The following is a 17,344-nucleotide window of genomic DNA, read 5'->3' on the forward strand; positions in this document are numbered from 1 at the left end:
GATGGTGGTGGGTGGAGGTGACTCCTTCTCAGTCGCTGTTGAACGATGGTTGTTGGGTTGTTGGTACCATTGGCGGTGATGGTGCTCATTGCTGTCTGTTGTTGCAAGTTGGCGGTGACTGTAGTTCTCGTGGGTGTGCTGGTTGGTGGTGATGGTCGCTTTTGGTGCCAGCTAGTGTGGAATGTTTGCAGTCGGTGGTGGGTCGTTGTCAGGGTTGATCCATGGAACAATGGCAGTCGGTGGTCCCTGTCCTTCGGAGTTGGGTGGGGATGGTATAGCATCCTTTTGCTGTTGGTTGGTCATGTTGGTTTTGGGATGGCTGTTTCCATGGTAGCTGGCCATGTGTGGTTATTGATGGCTGGTATTGTGAGCGTGGGTGTCATGGCGGTGGGTGATGCTAGGGAAATTGGTGGTGCGATTCGTCATTGTTTTCCTGTTTGATGTTGACTGCTGGTGCTGGTACTGAGGTTCAGCAGTTTTTGTTTGACTTTGATGGCAAGGTGGGTGAAGGCAACAACTGACTGTCCCCAGTTGGTGGTGGTGGTGGGGGGGGTGGTGAGGGTAAGGATGATTGTAAAGTACAGACACAAAGCAGGGAGACCAGTGATGTGGCTGCTTGGTCCACAGGCAGCAGCCGTGGGGATGCACAGAGAAGGCTGTTGGCCAAGAGAGAGTTGGGGTGGAGGACTCTAGAAGGACAAGGGTCGCCACCTGTCCCCTCCAGTTAGGCCAAAAGGAAACTGAGAGCCTTCCCCCCAAGGGAGGGGGACCTCAAGAGCCTTTGGAGGCGAGGATGCCGTTTGCACAGTGCAGGGATGCAGGGTGTGGCCCCAGAACCCCACTGAGTCGGGGGAGGACAGGACCAAGGCTGCAGTGACACGCCGGGGTGGGGGGTGGGGGACAGGAGCTGGGGGCCGGTCCCAGCAGCGGCTGCCATGGCAGCTTCACATCTCTTCCCTGCTTGCGACCACAGCTCGCAGGACCCCAACGAGGAAGGAAGTGGCTGTTTCGTTAGTCTCTCCATCTAGGGCTCTTCTCATCAGCACCCAGGAGCTGGGAGGCCAGAGCAGTTAGGGCAAATTGCAAAAGCTCCCACGTCCAGCCTCTCCTCCTGGCCTTGCACCCTGAGCCTGTGGGACTGGCCAGCTTCAGGCTGCTGCCGCTGGGCATGGTGAGGACAGCTAGTGTTTCCGCTTCCCAAGCCTGACCTCATTGAATCTGCACGGCTAGCCGCCCCCATGAGGCCTACAGCCCCCAGTGTTCCCATTTTCCCGATAAGGAAATAGCCATCACTGTTTCCAGATGAGGAAATAACCTTCCCTTCCAGGGAGGTTAGGTGAGCTGCTGGACAACCCAAAAGTGGCAGAGGATGTCAACTCAGTGACTCCTAAGGTCATGCTTTTAACAGCCACCTTGACCTGCAACGTCCTGCTCCTCCCTACAAGATGAGGGGCCGTGGGGACTTGGGGGTGCTGACATGCCCCAAGCTGCCCAACCCTCCAGCCTCATTTTGACCTGGAATCTCCACTCCAAAGAAACCAGAAGCCCCACTCCACATGGCCTCTGTCTTAGACTGGGGGGGAGTCTCTCCGAAGAGCCAAAGTTAGAAGTTACCTCCCACCTCCCACCCCAGCCCTGACTCTCTTTCACAAGAGCCCCATCAGGTTGAGTCATACTTGGCTTGTGGTCAACTGTGACCACAACATCTTCGTTGCACCCCCACCCCCAAGGAAGGGACTCAGAAATTCAGTTTCAACTTGATCTAGGAGACTTGGGAGCCACAGGGAGATGGGTACTCATGACACAGGGCAGGAGGCGGCAGTCTCGTCCCAGTGGTACCTCATTCATTCCTTCACTCCCTCAACAAGCATCTATCCACCAGCTCCTATGTCCTCTGTCAAACACTGATCACCTCCACTAAATGCTCTTGGGGTCACCAGCTGCCATTTCCTGAGGCATCCAGTGCACCTCCTCTCTGCATGGGCTCACTGACTCCTCTCAGTGAGAGAACCAGTGGAGGAGGTTTATTATGGAATCCATTCTACAGATGGGAAAACCGAGGCTTGGAGAAGTGAAGCAGCCTCCCCGGGGTCACATAGTCAGTCAATATCAAGCCAGGCCTCACACCCAACTGGTCCCATGCCAAAATTCTTGACTGTCCTTCCACACACTGCACTCACTTGAGCAACACCCTCTCTCCCTCTACCACCAAGAACCCATGGTTTTTGTCCTCACAGGGGGCTGGGAGTGGATCTGGAGGCTCCAGGTTCCCCAGGGGCAGGCCACAGAGAGAGAGAATGGCAGGGGCTGCAAGAGGCAGAGGGCCACTCAGCTGGCTGGGGGAAGAAGGAAGGGACAGGAAGAGGAACCAAGTCCTTGGTGTCAAGAGAACCAGCCAGACACACCAGCATCAGAGAAAGGAAGTGGCCTTGAACCTCGGCCCAGCTTGAGGGCCCCAGGAGGGTAGAGACCAGACTGACCCCCCAGAGGAAACTCTGGACAGGACCAATCTTGTCTCCGCCCCATCTTCATCTGATCTGAAGCACCAACCCCAGCCACCTCTGACCTGCAGAGGGGGCTAAGGGCGGCCATCCTCCCTTCCTGCTATGTGACCTTGGAGAGGACAATGAACCTCTCTGTGCTGTAGTTTTCCCTTCCACAAAGTGGACCTGGTCATAGTACTGATGTCAGCATGATAAATGAGGTCATTCGCGGAAGAAGCCTAGACCGCGGTGTAGCACACAGTAAGTGCCAGTGGGCTGTTAACTATCCTTATGATGGCTGTTGGTTACCATAGTTACCACCCGAAGCCCCACCCCTCAGAGGTCTTCAGAGAGAGGATCCACTTCCTGTCCCCCCCATCAGCGCCCCACCCACCCACTTCCCCACCGACCTTGGCTCAGAGAAAGAGCAGACCCCCGCCTGCAGCCCCTGGATGACAGCAGCCCACAAAGGATACCACTTTGCTCCCAGATTTCATCCTCTCTTCTCACCAACATGCTCTGGTCTCCCCATCTTGAAAACAGGAAACCTGCTCCCTGACCCCTCCTCTTCCCACAGCATCTTTCCCTCTTCCCCTTCTCAGCCAGACTGTCTGAAAGCCATCCTCACTCCCTGTCTACACCTCCTGACCTCCCAATCTGGCTTCTGAATGAGGTGGCCAGTGCTCTCCACGGGGGCCCCTCTGAGCCTCCGGTGAGCTGGACACTCTTCAGTAGCTCGGGGGTCTGGTCGATGGCTCCCTGCTTCTCCCAGCTGGCCCTTGTCCTCTCCAGGTCTCACCGGTCCTGGATGCCTCCAACCTCCCAGCTGACGCCCTGCTCAGCCTCTGTCGTAGGCATCCTCTCCAACCCCTGCACAATGCTGCTCCCACAGCTTTGTCCTCCCCACCACCCTTCCCACTGCACCCCGGGGTTCTTGGTGCATCACACCCAGCACCCCCTTCTTATAACAGACCCCTTGGCAGGCCCCCTTGAAACCCTGCATTGAAATTCACAGACAGTGAAACACACCGACTCCCATCCTTTCAAAAACAATGTGATCTCCTGTAATTGAGAGGAGAAAGTCACTTGGAAGAAAATATGCACATAAAGATGAAGATGCTCAGGCCAGTGGCCCACGAATGCCCACTGGAGTCCCCAGGTGCTCACGTGGGAACACAGGAGCATCTAAATGAGCTGATGCCAAGTGACGCGTCAGCCACGTTAACACGATGAGCAGCTTGAGCTTCCAAAATGCCGAACAGGTCTTAGTGCAATCTGAGTAACACTCAAATCTCCCTTGATACAGGTAGTCTGGAAGATGGAGTGGGTGTCAGCCATGCAAAACATACCTAGCTTTTCTGTGTACACATAAAATAGCATTTGATCCTAGATTCCAATGATTATAAACAGTTTTGTCACTTACATGAGCAGCTGGTAGGGTGGAGTGGGGGCTGCGGTCAAGGCAATAGTTTGTGGGCCAATTTGGCACCTGCAGCCCAAATGCCAGCCAGTCCCCATTCCCGGGACAATGAAAATGCTCTCACAATTCTTACAGCATCCCCAGGAGCCCTGCCGAGAATTCTCCAAGCTGCGGACAATCAAGGCTGAGTTCCTTTGCTCCGCATTCAAGGCCCTTCGGGACCTGGCCCTGGTTGACCTCCCTTCCATTCATTCACGGGCTATTGCACTCTTCGACTCGCTCATTCAAATAAGCCCTGACGCCACGTGCAGCCGGGCATTGCCCGAGCCCCGCCCTCGGGAGCTTGCACGCCACAAGATGCAGCCAACGTACAGGGTGTCCAGCATGTGGCCAGGGCTGCGGTGAGGGGCCCCGGAGGCTGTGGGGGTCCAGAGGGAACCTCCACCTGGCCTGGGGTCGGGGAGGGCTTCTTACAGGAAATGTCACCTGAGCCAAGTGTGAAGGCCAGACAGGGTGTTCTGAGCAGAGGCCTGAGCATCAGCAAAGCTCGGAGGCGCCCAGGTCAGGGCCTAAAAGAGTGTTTCCCTGGGGGCCGAAGTTACCAGCACAGAGTAAGCGCCCCAGAATCTTTTGTGGGATGGCTGGGAGCGTGATGGGAAGCCACAGATGGGTTCTCAGCCCCGGAGCGAGGAGACCAGGTTTGCCACATGAAAAACTCAGTCTGATGGCTCAGGCTGGAAGCAGTTTGAAGGGGTTCGAGCCCCAAGCCCCCACATAGGCTCCCTCCTCTGCTCTCGGCTCCTGCTTCTGCACCCGCACACTGCCTGGCACGTCTTTCCTCCCAGCTCTTGACCAAAGCCCTTCTTGACTTTCGAGGCCCAGCCCAAACACCCCGTGGGCCCCAGCCACTTGTGGGTGTAGACGCAAGAGCCTGGCCTTTGCTGTCAGATGGATCCAGACTCCAGTCCCACACCCTCGGAGACAACTGAGCCGGGTCCGTAGTCAAGTGTCAAACACTTCTCGAGCCTCAGTTTCTGCCCCTAGACTCCCCTGAGCTGCCGTGAGGACTGCTCATAATATTGGCTTCACCGCCGGCCCCCCTGCATCAAGCATGTCATAGGCGCTTGGTGAATGTTAATTCCGTCCAGTGCCCCTCGCCAGGGGCCCGTCCTCACCATTCCTTGGGCTGGAGAGGAGTGCCAGCCCCTCACCCCATTTTGGATTTTGTACCCCAGAGCAGTTTACTCCCTCCCGTTAGCCTTGGAAAGTGAGGCTGCTTCTCCCATTGTACAGATGAGGCCACTGAGGCTCAGAGTGGTGTTGGATCACCCCACCTGGATTGGAACCCAGATCTACCCCCCACCAAAAACTGGCCTCATTTAATGTCTGTGGGCATTCCCCAATGAACCCTGCTCTGGCTGTCAGCATGTCCAGAATGTGACCTTGTACCTCCCCTGCTCAGGAATTCCCCAGGGTCCCCAAGAGAGACTGGCCCCTCCTCCACCTCTGTCCTCCACGCCCGCCTGCATCCTCTCCGCCCCGCGCACCATCTCTCTTCCCCGGAATCTGTGTGGCAAACACTGGTCAGCTTTGAGGACTTGCCTCTGATTCCCAGCATCCTTTGCTCTTGGGGTGTTCCTCTGAAGCTGGGTTTCTTTCTTTGCCACTGTTCCCTGTTCATCCGTCAGGTCATCCCTTCTAGAGCTGAGAAAGGACTCAGTCCCAGTCCCTGCCCTCCAAGAGCTCCTGGTCTGAGAATGAGGGGCTTCCTGGAGGGGGGACATCTCATGTAGGCATGAGCACGCCTGCCAGGGAAGCTCCGGGCCGCCATCACTCACCTGTTTGCCAGACTCCTCCATGGCAGGGGTATAATGAACAGAGCGCACCTGAGACACCCAGTATGTTTAAGTGTCCGAGGCGCTGGATGAGCTCAGTCGGGCTGAAAAGAGAAAACATTCCAGGCAGGCTTCCTGGAGGAGGGGTCTGTTGGGGGAGAGCCTGCGTCCGAGTCTCCTCCCAGGGGCCTAAGGAAAGTCTCACCTGATTTAAAAAAAAAAAAAAAAAAAACTGAGGGAGGAAACGAGAAGGGAAAGCTGTGGGGGCCGAGGAGCAGGGTCACGGCCAGCCAGCGGGGCACAGAGGACAGAGGTCACAGCCAGGACAGGCTAGGACGCGTGACCATGAGGGAGGAGGAGAGGAGGAGGAAGGAGGCCATCTAGAGGTGGAAGGGTGGGCAGCAGGTCAAATGCCACAGAGAAGTGAGAAGGAGGGTGAGTCAACCCCCCCAAACAAGCCTCCCCCGGCCCCCTCCTCCCCTCCCACAGCCGCCGGAGCCCCAAGCACACTCTGCCCCCGCCCCCGGGGCCTGGCATCCGTGACAGTGGGACACTAGGTGGAGGGATGGGAGGACAGAGCCCCCTCCTCTGGGACAGGGAGCCCGGACTCCACCTCGCCCACCTCTCCGGGTGTCCCTGAATTGGGGAAGGAGGCTGGCCGGTGGCTGAGGTGAGGCGGAATCGGAAGGAGGTGATGGAGGTGAGCCAGCTGGGGGCGCTGAGACATCAGGACCACCCCCGCCGCGCCCTCCCCCCCACCCCACCCCCACCCCTGGCGGGGGCTCACTCCCATCTGGCCACCCCCGCCCCAGGGCAGCAAGGAGCGCTTCCACTGGCAGAGCCACAATGTGAAGCAGAGCGGCGTGGATGACATGGTGTTGCTGCCCCAGATCACCGAGGACGCCATCGTGGGCAACCTCCGCAAGCGCTTCATGGACGACTACATCTTTGTACCCTGGGCCGTGGGCGGGGGTGGGCAGATGATGGAGACAGGGACAGGAGGGTGACTGACCAGTGGAGGGAGGGATGGCATGTGGATGAACGCAGGGAAGGGCGGCAGAGAGGCTGCAGCACGGAAGGGACGGACAGATGCCTGAGCCTATGAGCAGAAGGAGGGATGGGCAGTGAGAGCATCGGGCGGGAGGAGGGGACAGATGGGAGTGACAGCAGGGCTCTGCTTGGAGGCGGCTGGGGTCCTCACTGCTCCCTCTGCCCTGGGTAGCTCAGCCACAGTACATTCCATCTCTCCTTTCTGGACCCAACTCTGTGTTTTCCCGAAGAGACCCAGAGCACATCTGAGTATCTCCATCTCTCGCTCTGAGCAGTGGGGCTCTGGAGGCCCCAGGGGATTAGGATTTAGGGGACAGGGGCCCATGAGGAACAAAGCCAGCCAGAACACCGCACAGCCCTTAACGGCACCCCAGACCTATATTGGCTCGGTGCTCATCTCCGTAAACCCCTTCAAGCAGATGCCTTACTTCACTGACCGCGAGATCGACCTCTACCAGGGCGCGGTAAGACCAGGGCCAGGTGGGAGGCATAGCCCCGGGACCCCCAGCCTCTAGCCCTGGGCTAAGACCTGACCTTCCCCATCAGGCTCAGTACGAGAATCCCCCACACATCTATGCCCTCACGGACAACATGTATCGCAACATGCTCATTGACTATGAGAACCAGTGTGTCATCATCAGGTACAGAGTGGGGGGGGGGGGTCTCCACACCCTCCTGCCCAGGCCCCACAACAGCCTCAGCACCCTAGGGAACTTTGCTCAGAACTCCTGATCCAAACAGAACCTTACTGTCCCTCTCTGCCCCTGGCCCTGCTTTACTTTCCTTGTCACCCCCTGACCCATGATATATTTATTCATTCATTCTGTTATTGTCCATCTGTCCATTCGAAATGTCAGCTCTGAGACAGCAGGGATTTTTGTCTGTCTTGTTCACTATTGTTTCCCAAGAATCTGGTATAGTGCCTGGCACACAGTAGGGAATGAATGAATGAATGAACGAATGAATGAATGATCAGGCACTAGAAAGGGCGCTTATCCCCCCCAACCTTCCCTCCCCAATGGCTGTTGATCATTCTTTCCCTCACCCACCCCCAGTGGAGAGAGTGGAGCTGGGAAGACCGTGGCAGCCAAATACATCATGGGCTACATCTCCAAGGTGTCTGGCGGGGGTGAGAAGGTCCAGGTGAGGGGAGAACAGAAGGACGGGCTGGGTCTCCCCAGAAGCACAGTAATTAACCCCCACGACAACCTACCTCGTCCTGACCTCTTCCCACCTCCACCTGCCTCTGCCCCCAGCACGTGAAGGATATCATCCTGCAATCAAACCCACTGCTGGAGGCCTTCGGCAATGCCAAGACCGTGCGCAACAACAATTCCAGCCGCTTTGTGAGTCTGCAGCCCCGTTTTGGAGCAACTGCTCCCTCCATACACACACAGACACACACACACACACACACACCTGTGTTCTCAATAACATAGGAACTCCCTGCTCCTGGGATGAGAGACTCACTTCCTGCTTATAGTCCTGAAAAGACTCCCCCATCAGCTGAACTGTAGAAGCCTTGACTTGTAACATTCTTAAATATTTCCCTGGCTGTGACCATGCTACATCCGTTCCTATTCACAGTTCAGTTCCCAATTCTCTCATTCATTCTTTCTTTCAACAAATTGTTCTTGGGCTCCTTCTTTGTGTCAGGTGTTAGTGCTGAGCCTAATGGAAGACAGAATAGGCCAACAGATCTGGATTTATGGTCTGATTCTGTCACTATTTAGATTTGTGGCTTGGAAAACAAAAACAAAAACAATGTTTCAGTAGCTTAAACCTCCTGAGGCTCCTGTTTTCTCATCCATAAAATGGGGATGATGTTAATACCCATCTCACAGACCTCAATAATTCCAGTCCAATACCTACACATGAAATGATTTAATAAATTCCATACACTAATAAGATTTTTATTCCCCTAAATATTATTAATTATATTTTTATGTCTAACATATTCATCATGTAATTATATTTTAAGTATTTTCCTCAACATTTTATTATTAAAATTTTTAATGGGGCACCTGGGTGGCCCAGTCAGTTGAGCATCCAACTCTTGGTTTCAAGGTCATGAGTTCGGGCCCCGCATGGGGCTCCATACTGGACGTGGAGCCTACTTTAAAAAAATAAAATAAAACAGAAAAATTGGGAGAATGGTATAGTGAACACCTGATGCCCATCTCCGAGATTCTATCATTAACATTTTGCTATACTCACTTTATCATATCTCCATCTGTTCATTTTTTTTTTTTTTTAAAGTAAGCTCCACACCCAATGTGGGGCTTGAACTCACAACCCTGAGTTTAAGAGTCACACACTCCACTGACTGAGCCAGCCAGGCGCTCCTATTCATCTTTTTTTTTTTTTTTTTTTTGATGCACTAAAAAGTAAGACAGCAGACACCATACTTTCTGCCCTGCCAACACGTCAGCATGTAGATCATTAATTATAGTCCAATATAAATTTGCAGTGCTCTTTCATTTCTTTTAAAGTAAAATTTGCATATAGCAAAACACATAAATCTAAAGTGGACCATTCACCGAGTTTAGAAAAATGCATACATCTGTGCAACGAAAGCCTTATCAACACACAGAACATCACCGTCACTCCAGAAAGTTCCCTCCCTTTTCAGTCAACCTTTATTCCCACCTCATCCCAGAAGCAACCACTCCTCTGGGTCTTTTTTTTTTTTTCCCACCATTTTTCAGCTGTTCTAGAACTTTATACAAATGGAATCAAACAGAATATATTTTCAAACTATTGATACACACAACAACATGGATGAACCTCCAACACATAGTTATGTTTTATATTATTTTATTGTACAAGAGAATAGGCATATGTCTTGTATTACAGGTGTCTGTGTAGTGGGATGATGTAATGGGTATTGTCATTGCATGACAGTGGCAGAAAGGAAAAAGTAAGGGGGCTTCTCTGCCCTCCAACTTCTGGCCAGAGTAGAACCCAGATATTGTCAGAGACCAAAGAAGGGGCTTGTAGGGCCCTCGCTCTGGGCTCAGGGACAACCTGTGAGGGACAGCCAGGATCACTGAAACCAGCAGCAGCCCGAAGAGACACGGAGGCCTCTGTGTTGGGGTCGAAGGACCAGGAAAGTGGTCAATGAAATGGGGTACTTCTATGTGCCAGGCACAGGGCTGGATGCCCTGATGAGGGGAAGTTACTAGAGAAGGAGCAGCTTAAACAGAGACTGGAGGGAAGGAGCTGATGCAGAGAGCAACCAGTCCGTAAGTGGGAGGTGGAGAGAGGAGAGTTGAGATCACGTGGGAAAGAGGCCGGGCTCCTAAGACCCATCCTCAATTCCTCCCCTACCTGCACCCTCGGGGAACCCTGGGCGCCTCATCTGGCTCTCTCGGCTTCAGGGCAAATACTTTGAGATCCAGTTCAGCCGAGGCGGGGAGCCGGACGGGGGCAAGATCTCCAACTTCCTGCTAGAGAAATCCCGTGTGGTCATGCAGAACGAAAACGAGAGGAACTTCCACATCTACTATCAGGTGCAAGGAAAGGGGCCGTGAGGGTGAGGCTGGGGCAGAGGGAGAGCCCAAGGGGAGACATGGGAGGGTTAGTGTCCCGGAGCCCAGGGCAGTGAGGACCGGGGCATCACAAGGGCTGTGCCAGTCCAATGCCAGATGCATGAGCGTTGCTCGCCCTCCAGCTGCTGGAAGGAGCCTCCCAGGAGCAGCGGCAGAACCTGGGGCTCATGACCCCCGACTACTATTACTACCTCCAATCGGACACCTACAAGGTGGATGGCACCGATGACCGGAGCGACTTCAGTGAGACTTTGGTGAGCAGTGACCACCACTCTAGAAAGCCGAGGCCCAGAGAGGGGCAGGGACTTGCCTCAGGCCACACAGCGAGTGGGTGAAATAAGCAAGACAGGGATCCAGGTGTCCTGCCTCCCTGCGTCCATGCTGTGGCCCCAGAAGCCTAACCCGGGAGGGCAATCGTGGTACAGTTCCTGCCCCTGTGTGCCTGCAGAATGCCATGCAGGTCATCGGGATCCCGCCCAACATCCAGCAGCTGGTCCTGCAGCTGGTGGCGGGAATCCTGCACTTGGGAAACATCAGCTTCTGTGAAGATGGGAACTACGCCCGGGTAGAGAGTGTGGACCGTGAGTGTGGGTGCTGGGGAGGGCGGGGTGGATGTGTGTGTCCCAACTGCTTCCTCCTAGGAAGGGTCCCAGGAGGGTAAGAACCACGAGGACAATATCTGTGTCACTGGGCACAAAGGAGGGCGACGGAAGTACCACAGGAGGCCCCAGAGCCTAACTGGCTGCTCTCTTTCCCCCCAACCCTGGCAGTTCTGGCCTTTCCTGCCTACCTGCTGGGCATCGACAGCAGGCGGCTACAGGAGAAGCTCACCAGCCGCAAGATGGACAGCCGCTGGGGCGGACGCAGCGAGTCCATCGACGTGACCCTCAACGTGGAGCAGGCGGCCTACACCCGCGATGCCCTGGCCAAGGGGCTCTACGCCCGTCTCTTCGACTTTCTCGTGGAGGTGAGAGGGGCCGGGGCCAGGGAGTGGGAGAGGCCCTGCCCCACAGCGCCCTGGGCTTGGACCAGCCAAGTGTGGAAGGCAGGCTTGACAGCCACCTGACCAATTCCCGGCAATGGGAGGCATCAAGCAGGGGCGGGAGGGGATCAGGTGGAAGATTTAGGAGGAGGCTCCATCTGGCTGTGGCACAGAGCCCGGGAGGGAGGGGGCTGCTGGAACCATCCAGGCCTGGACTGGGGTTGGGGCTGTGGGGACGGAGTAAGATGGGTGCATTTGAGAGCCACAAGGGGGCTGTCAGGAGGACAGAGGGATGCACTGGACGTGTCAAGGCCAAACATGATGACAATGCTCTAGGAGCCAACATTACAGAACGCTTAGCCTCCGCCAGCTACCATTCCAAGTGTTTTTACATGCGTCAGTTTAATGCCTTTATAAAGCCCTCCAGAGTGGCTGCCGTTATTACCCCCATTTTAAAGATGGGAAAATAGAAGTGCAGAATGGTTAAGAGGCAAAGCGAGCTCCCAAGGTAGGAACCCGGATTTCTAACACCTGGGTTTCTTGTGCGGTGTCTGGGGGCGGGGGACAGAGAGCTGGAGAAGGCAGGAGAGGAGCTGACAAGAGAGGACACAGCCCACGAACGTGGTTCCGAGCCCACGCAGAGGGTGACAAGCTGGCACTCCCCTACTCTCCCCACCCACATTGCAGGCCATCAACCAGGCTATGCAGAAGCCCCAGGAGGAGTACAGTATTGGTGTGCTTGACATCTATGGCTTTGAGATCTTCCAGGTATGGCCTCTGCTCCCCAGCCCGCACCCTGTGCCTCCCTGAGCCTCCTGCGGTAGCCCAGTGGCCCCAGCAGGCTCCAGCATCAGCCCACTGATCGCAGCACCCTTGGCCTCCCTTGGCAGAAAAACGGCTTTGAGCAGTTCTGCATCAACTTTGTCAACGAGAAGCTGCAGCAGATCTTTATCGAACTCACCCTGAAAGCTGAGCAGGTGGGCAGGGGCAGCCAGGAGCCAGGGGACACGGAGGGTGGGGGCAGGACCATGAAGGTTGCTGAGCAACCAGGGGAACCACCCCCCTCCAGCCTCCCATTCCCACCTCTCTCTGCTGACCTGTCCAGGCCCCGTCATGACATTTCCTGTGGAAGCAATTCTCTGCCTCTAAGACTTTGACAAGGGCTGGGGCATAGCCTCTTTGGTCATTCCTCCAATGATTATTTACTGAGCACCTGCTGTGTGCCAGGCAGTTTGCAGGGCTGGGGAGACTGCCATGCAAGAGAGGCACAAAAATTCCTGCTGTTTTCATCCAACCCATCCCACAGAAGCAGAGCCTGAGACAAGGATTCAGAGCAAATATCAGGAGAGGAGTGAGGAAATGGGAGACATATTTTTTTTTCTTTAAGATTTTATTTATTTATTTGAGACAGAGAGAATGAGAGACAGAGAGCACGAGAGGGAGGAGGGTCAGAGGGAGAAGCAGACTCCCCGCCGAGCAGGGAGCCCGACGCGGGACTCGATCCCGGGACTCCAGGATCATGACCTGAGCCGAAGGCAGTCGCTTAACCAACTGAGCCACCCAGGCGCCCCTGGGAGACATATTTAAAAAAAAAAAATAGTTGTTGGGGGGGAAACGCCTGGGTGGCTCAGTCGGTTAAGCGTCCAACTCTTGATTTCAGTCAAGTCAGGATCTCAGGGTCCTAGGATCGAGCCCTAGGTCGGGCTCCATGTGGGGAGTCTGCTTGGGATTCTCTCTCTCCCTCTCCCTCTGCCCCTGCCCCCCCACAAACAAATAAATAAATCTTTAAAAAAACAAATAAATAAATAAATCTTAAAAAAAAAAAAAAGCCAGAATAGGGTGTATTGATGAGCAGGTTACACTGCAGGCAATTGGGGCCAATTTTTGCTGAGCCCTGGAGGGACGCTTTGTAGCACAGACCCGAGTTGACCCAGCCCAAAAGCAACGGAGCCAGGATATTTATCCACCAGCTCCTGTCTGTCGGTGGTCAAGGGCGGTCTGGGGTGGCGGTCCCAGCCTGCCCCACACAGGGCAACAGGCTTTGTTACTGGAGATGGTCCTGAGTGATGAGATGGGGAGATATAGGGAGACACCCACCACACCTCCTTCACCCACCCCTGTGAAGCACGCATTCTAGGAACATGCACATCCTTGCCCAGACACCCACCCCCATCCCTGCCCCCTTTGCTGCTCCCCAGGAGGAATACGTACAGGAGGGCATCCGCTGGACCCCCATCCAGTATTTCAACAACAAAGTCGTCTGCGACCTCATTGAAAACAAGCTGGTGAGGACTGGGCCAGCTCTGTGCATCTTGCTGGGTCTGGAGCTGGGCCCGGGAGAGGAGGGGGTGGGTTAGGGCCCCTTCTCTACCCCTGCTCCCCTCTGAGGGCAGACAGAGCACACCGAAATATCCCACCAGCCGCCTCATCCACTCACTCAACGAAGCTTCCCCGGGGCAGCCTGCTCAGGGACAGAGGGGTCAACCCTGACAGGTCCCCCACCAGGCCATCCCAGTCTGGGGAAGGGAAAGGAGCATGGATCCTTTATGGGGCTCCTCACCCCAACTAGCTTCCACAGCAGTCCCGCACACCATCACCACCCCCTTTGCCCCCCACCCCCCGCCTCCTCCACTCCCTCCCCATTCTGGGAACGGGATGGGGGCAGGGCCAGGCCAGGCTGCGCCGCTGCCCGCCTCCCCCACCCACAGAACCCCCCGGGCATCATGAGCGTCCTGGACGACGTGTGCGCCACCATGCACGCCACCGGCGGCGGCGCTGACCAGACCCTGCTGCAGAAGCTGCAGGCAGCGGTGGGCACCCACGAGCACTTCAACAGCTGGAGCTCGGGCTTCGTCATCCACCACTACGCCGGCAAGGTGCGCGGTGTGCCCCGCCCCCGCCCGTCCCACCTGGCTGCCGCCTCCCCAGCAGCCCTCAGGGACCTCCCAGCCAGAGCTGCCGAACTCCACGACCCCTTTCTCCACCCCTCCCACTGACCCCCCAGGAATTGGCCTGGCCCCGCACCCTGTTCCTTCAGCTAGGGCTGCGGAAACCCCCACTCGCCCCCGACCAAGGTCAAGCTCTCGTTACTAACAGGACAGCTCCACCTAACAGGACAGAAACTCCCTCCCATTGACCTCACATTAGGCAGCAGACTCCCACACCCCGATCTGAGCTGCAAACCCCACTAACCCCCTGACCCAGGACACAGCCTTCTGACCCAAACTCAAAGACCCCAGGCCCAAGCTGTAAGCCACCGCCCTCCAAAATGGGCTGGAACCCCCTACAGACCCCTACCCAAGACTATAGAAATCCGCCGGCCTCTTACCCTGGCCACAGTCCTCCTCCCCAACTGACAGGACTATAGACGCTCCCATTGACCTCAAGTGGGCAGCAGACAGCCCCAAGGGTCTCCTGGCCATCCTGCAGCACCCCAGTCCCCAAAGTGGGCTAGAGCTCCTATGTTCCTTCAGCCAGGGAATAGCAGCAACCAGGACTATGGAGAGCCCCCCACCTTGGATGGCAGACCCAGCCTACAAGCCAGACTGAAGCCCCCCATGGATCCCCAGCCAGTGCTCGAACCCTCCTGACACCAATCCCAGCCCCTCAATTGACCACAACACAGATACTCAATCTGACCTCCTGACTTCAAATTAAACAGCAGACCCCCAGGGACCCTCTGTCCAGGCTGCAGCACCTCATCCCCAACTCTGGGCTAGAACTGCTGCCTCCCCCTGCCTCTGGCCCAGGCTGCAGCCCCAGCCCTCCAATCTGCACTTGAACATCAGACCTCCAGGGACCCCAAGCCCATGCTGCAGCCTCCTGCCCCTTATTGTGAACTATAGGTACCTCTCCATCTTGTCCCCCAGGGCAGGTCCCCACAGGACCCCTGACCACCTGGGCTGTAAGCAGCCCCCCAGGTCTCAGCCCCTCATTCCCCCAACACTGTCTCTCTCCAGGTCTCCTACGATGTTAACGGTTTCTGTGAGAGGAACCGGGATGTTCTCTTCTCTGACCTCATAGAGCTGATGCAGACCAGTGAGCAGTGAGTGGCCTTCGGGCACAAATCCGCTTGGGGATGGGGGGAGGCCGGGAAGCTCTCCATCTTCCTGGGAGTTCCCATCATGCCTTGTGGGGGGTGGCTGTCTGCAGGGACAGTGTTTCTAGTGACCGGGTCTGACTAAACAGGAGCCCGAGGTCCACAGGAAGAAGTAAGGACAGCATTAGGGGCAGTTCCTTATGGCCCATCCAATCCTCCCCCATGCAAGCCCAGTCCATGCAGGGTGTAGACGGTGTCCCGTGGTACACCGTGAAAACACATCGCACCCTGCATTTCTCTGCATTAACACATATGGATCCATCTCCCTGACCACAGCTGCATACCAGGTTCCATTTTTTGCCTTTTTAACCTCCAAACTTTACTCAAGCTCTGCCATGTGCCAAGCACCGTTTATTGGAACCTGTGGGGAAGGACACTGGAGAGGTCAGAGAACACGGCTGCTCTCACTGAGTGGAGAGCCAAGTGGGGAGGCAGGCATGGCAGTGGAAGAAAAAAAGACAAATAGAATACAGCAACGCGTGAAAGGCATAAGACAGTGGTCGGTAAGAGGCGGAAATTACGGCTCCTGGACCAGCAACAGGAGCATCCTCTGAGCTGGGTACAAATGCAGACTTTCAGGCTCCGCCCCAGACCTACGACATCAGGATCTGCACTGTAACAAGATGCCCCCGGTGCCTCCTCCAGAACCATGTGCACATTTGAGTTTGAGATTCAGCGATCTAGAGCCTCGCTGTCTGTTACATTCCACATCCATGTAGAATCCGGGCTACGTACATCATGACTTTAAAACAACCGCCCTCATGTACAATTTGCATGCCATGAAACGTGCCCAACTTCAGAAGTGATTCTTTGGAAATGTATAGAGCTGTGCAACCATGACCACTATCCAATCGGGAACATTTGCATCACACCCAAAAGATCCCTCGTGCTAAATGGCGGTCGATCCCTCTACCCATTACATGTGTAATTTAAAATTTTTCTTTTTTTAAAAAAGATTTTATTTATTTATTTGTCAGAGAGACAGCACAAGCAGGAGGAATGGCAGGCAGAGGGGGAAGCAGGCTCCCCGCTGAGCAGGGAGCCCGATGCAGGACCCGATCCCAGGACCCTGGGATCATGACCTGAGCTGAAGGCAGACGCTTAACCCACTGAGCCCCCCAGGCGTCCCAGCATGTAATTTTAAATTTTCTAATAAGCACAGTTAAAAAGTAAAAAGGTGAGAGGCACCTGGCTGGCTCAGTCAGAAGAGCACGCAACTCTTCATCTTGGGGTCATGAGTTCGAGCCCCACCTTGGGGGGTAGCGATGACTTAAATAAATAAACTTTAAAAAAAGTAAAAAGGTGGGGGCGCCTGGGTGGCTCAGTCGTTAAGCATCTGCCTTCGGCTCAGGTCATGATCCCAGGGTCCTGGGATCGAGCCCCGCATCGGGGTCCCTGCTCCGCGGGAAGCCTGCTTCTCCCTCTCCCACTCCCCCTGCTTGTGTTCCCTCTCTCGCTGTGTCTCTCTCTGTCAAATAAATAAAATATATATAAAAAAAAAGTAAAAAGGTGAATAGATGACATTTAAAAATGTTTTCATATACCCAATATACCCAAAATATCATTTCGACATGCAATCCATATAAAAATTAATAATGAATGAATATGAATCAATTAAGAATGAATGAACTACACTCTCTTGCCCCATCTGCGGTACTCATTGAAATCTGGTATGCATTTTAACACTCCCAGCGCATCATGATTCAGACAGGCCAAGTCTCAAGGGCCTCGATAACCAGTGACCAGGGGCCGCCATATTGGAAAGCACAGAGCCGTGGTTCTCAAAGTAGGGTTCCTGAACCAGCGGTAGCAGTACCACCTGGGAACTCATTAGAAATTACTGAGCCCCAGCCCAGATATGTGAATGAGAAACTCGAGAGGAACCGGGTGGGGGCCCAGCCAGCCGTGTTTTCACAAGCTCTCC

General features: G+C 55.1%; 1 protein-coding gene and 1 long non-coding RNA gene across 4 annotated transcripts in view; one reads left to right on the plus strand and one right to left on the minus strand.

Moving 5' to 3' along the window:
* LOC145718861 (uncharacterized) overlaps positions 1-6,519 on the minus strand; it is a 26,613-nt gene extending 20,094 nt beyond the window's left edge. Inside the window, exon 1 of the long non-coding RNA XR_014142067.1 lies at positions 5,742-6,519. This is a non-coding gene — a long non-coding RNA (uncharacterized LOC145718861). The remainder of the gene's footprint in view (positions 1-5,741) is intronic.
* Positions 1-17,344, plus strand: part of MYO1F (myosin IF) — a 32,571-nt gene that overhangs the window by 1,667 nt on the left and 13,560 nt on the right. Inside the window, exons 1-15 of one of the 3 annotated variants that reach the window (XM_081809435.1) lie at positions 6,418-6,438; positions 6,551-6,688; positions 7,163-7,252; positions 7,335-7,429; positions 7,844-7,931; positions 8,045-8,134; positions 10,169-10,300; positions 10,462-10,593; positions 10,788-10,920; positions 11,110-11,306; positions 12,009-12,089; positions 12,212-12,298; positions 13,520-13,606; positions 14,030-14,197; positions 15,281-15,366. In XM_081809435.1, the coding sequence (XP_081665561.1) occupies positions 6,433-6,438; positions 6,551-6,688; positions 7,163-7,252; positions 7,335-7,429; positions 7,844-7,931; positions 8,045-8,134; positions 10,169-10,300; positions 10,462-10,593; positions 10,788-10,920; positions 11,110-11,306; positions 12,009-12,089; positions 12,212-12,298; positions 13,520-13,606; positions 14,030-14,197; positions 15,281-15,366 (1,610 nt within the window). In that variant the 5' untranslated portion in view covers positions 6,418-6,432. Of the gene's footprint in view, positions 1-6,417; positions 6,439-6,550; positions 6,689-7,162; positions 7,253-7,334; positions 7,430-7,843; positions 7,932-8,044; positions 8,135-10,168; positions 10,301-10,461; positions 10,594-10,787; positions 10,921-11,109; positions 11,307-12,008; positions 12,090-12,211; positions 12,299-13,519; positions 13,607-14,029; positions 14,198-15,280; positions 15,367-17,344 lie in introns of those variants that run through there. The other 2 variants (XM_081809443.1, XM_081809480.1) reach the window with 2 other exon arrangements.

This window comes from Leptonychotes weddellii, chromosome 1 (assembly GCF_054177405.1).
Source record: "Leptonychotes weddellii isolate Sample4059 chromosome 1, ASM5417740v2, whole genome shotgun sequence".
Taxonomy (NCBI): Eukaryota; Metazoa; Chordata; class Mammalia; order Carnivora; family Phocidae; genus Leptonychotes; species Leptonychotes weddellii.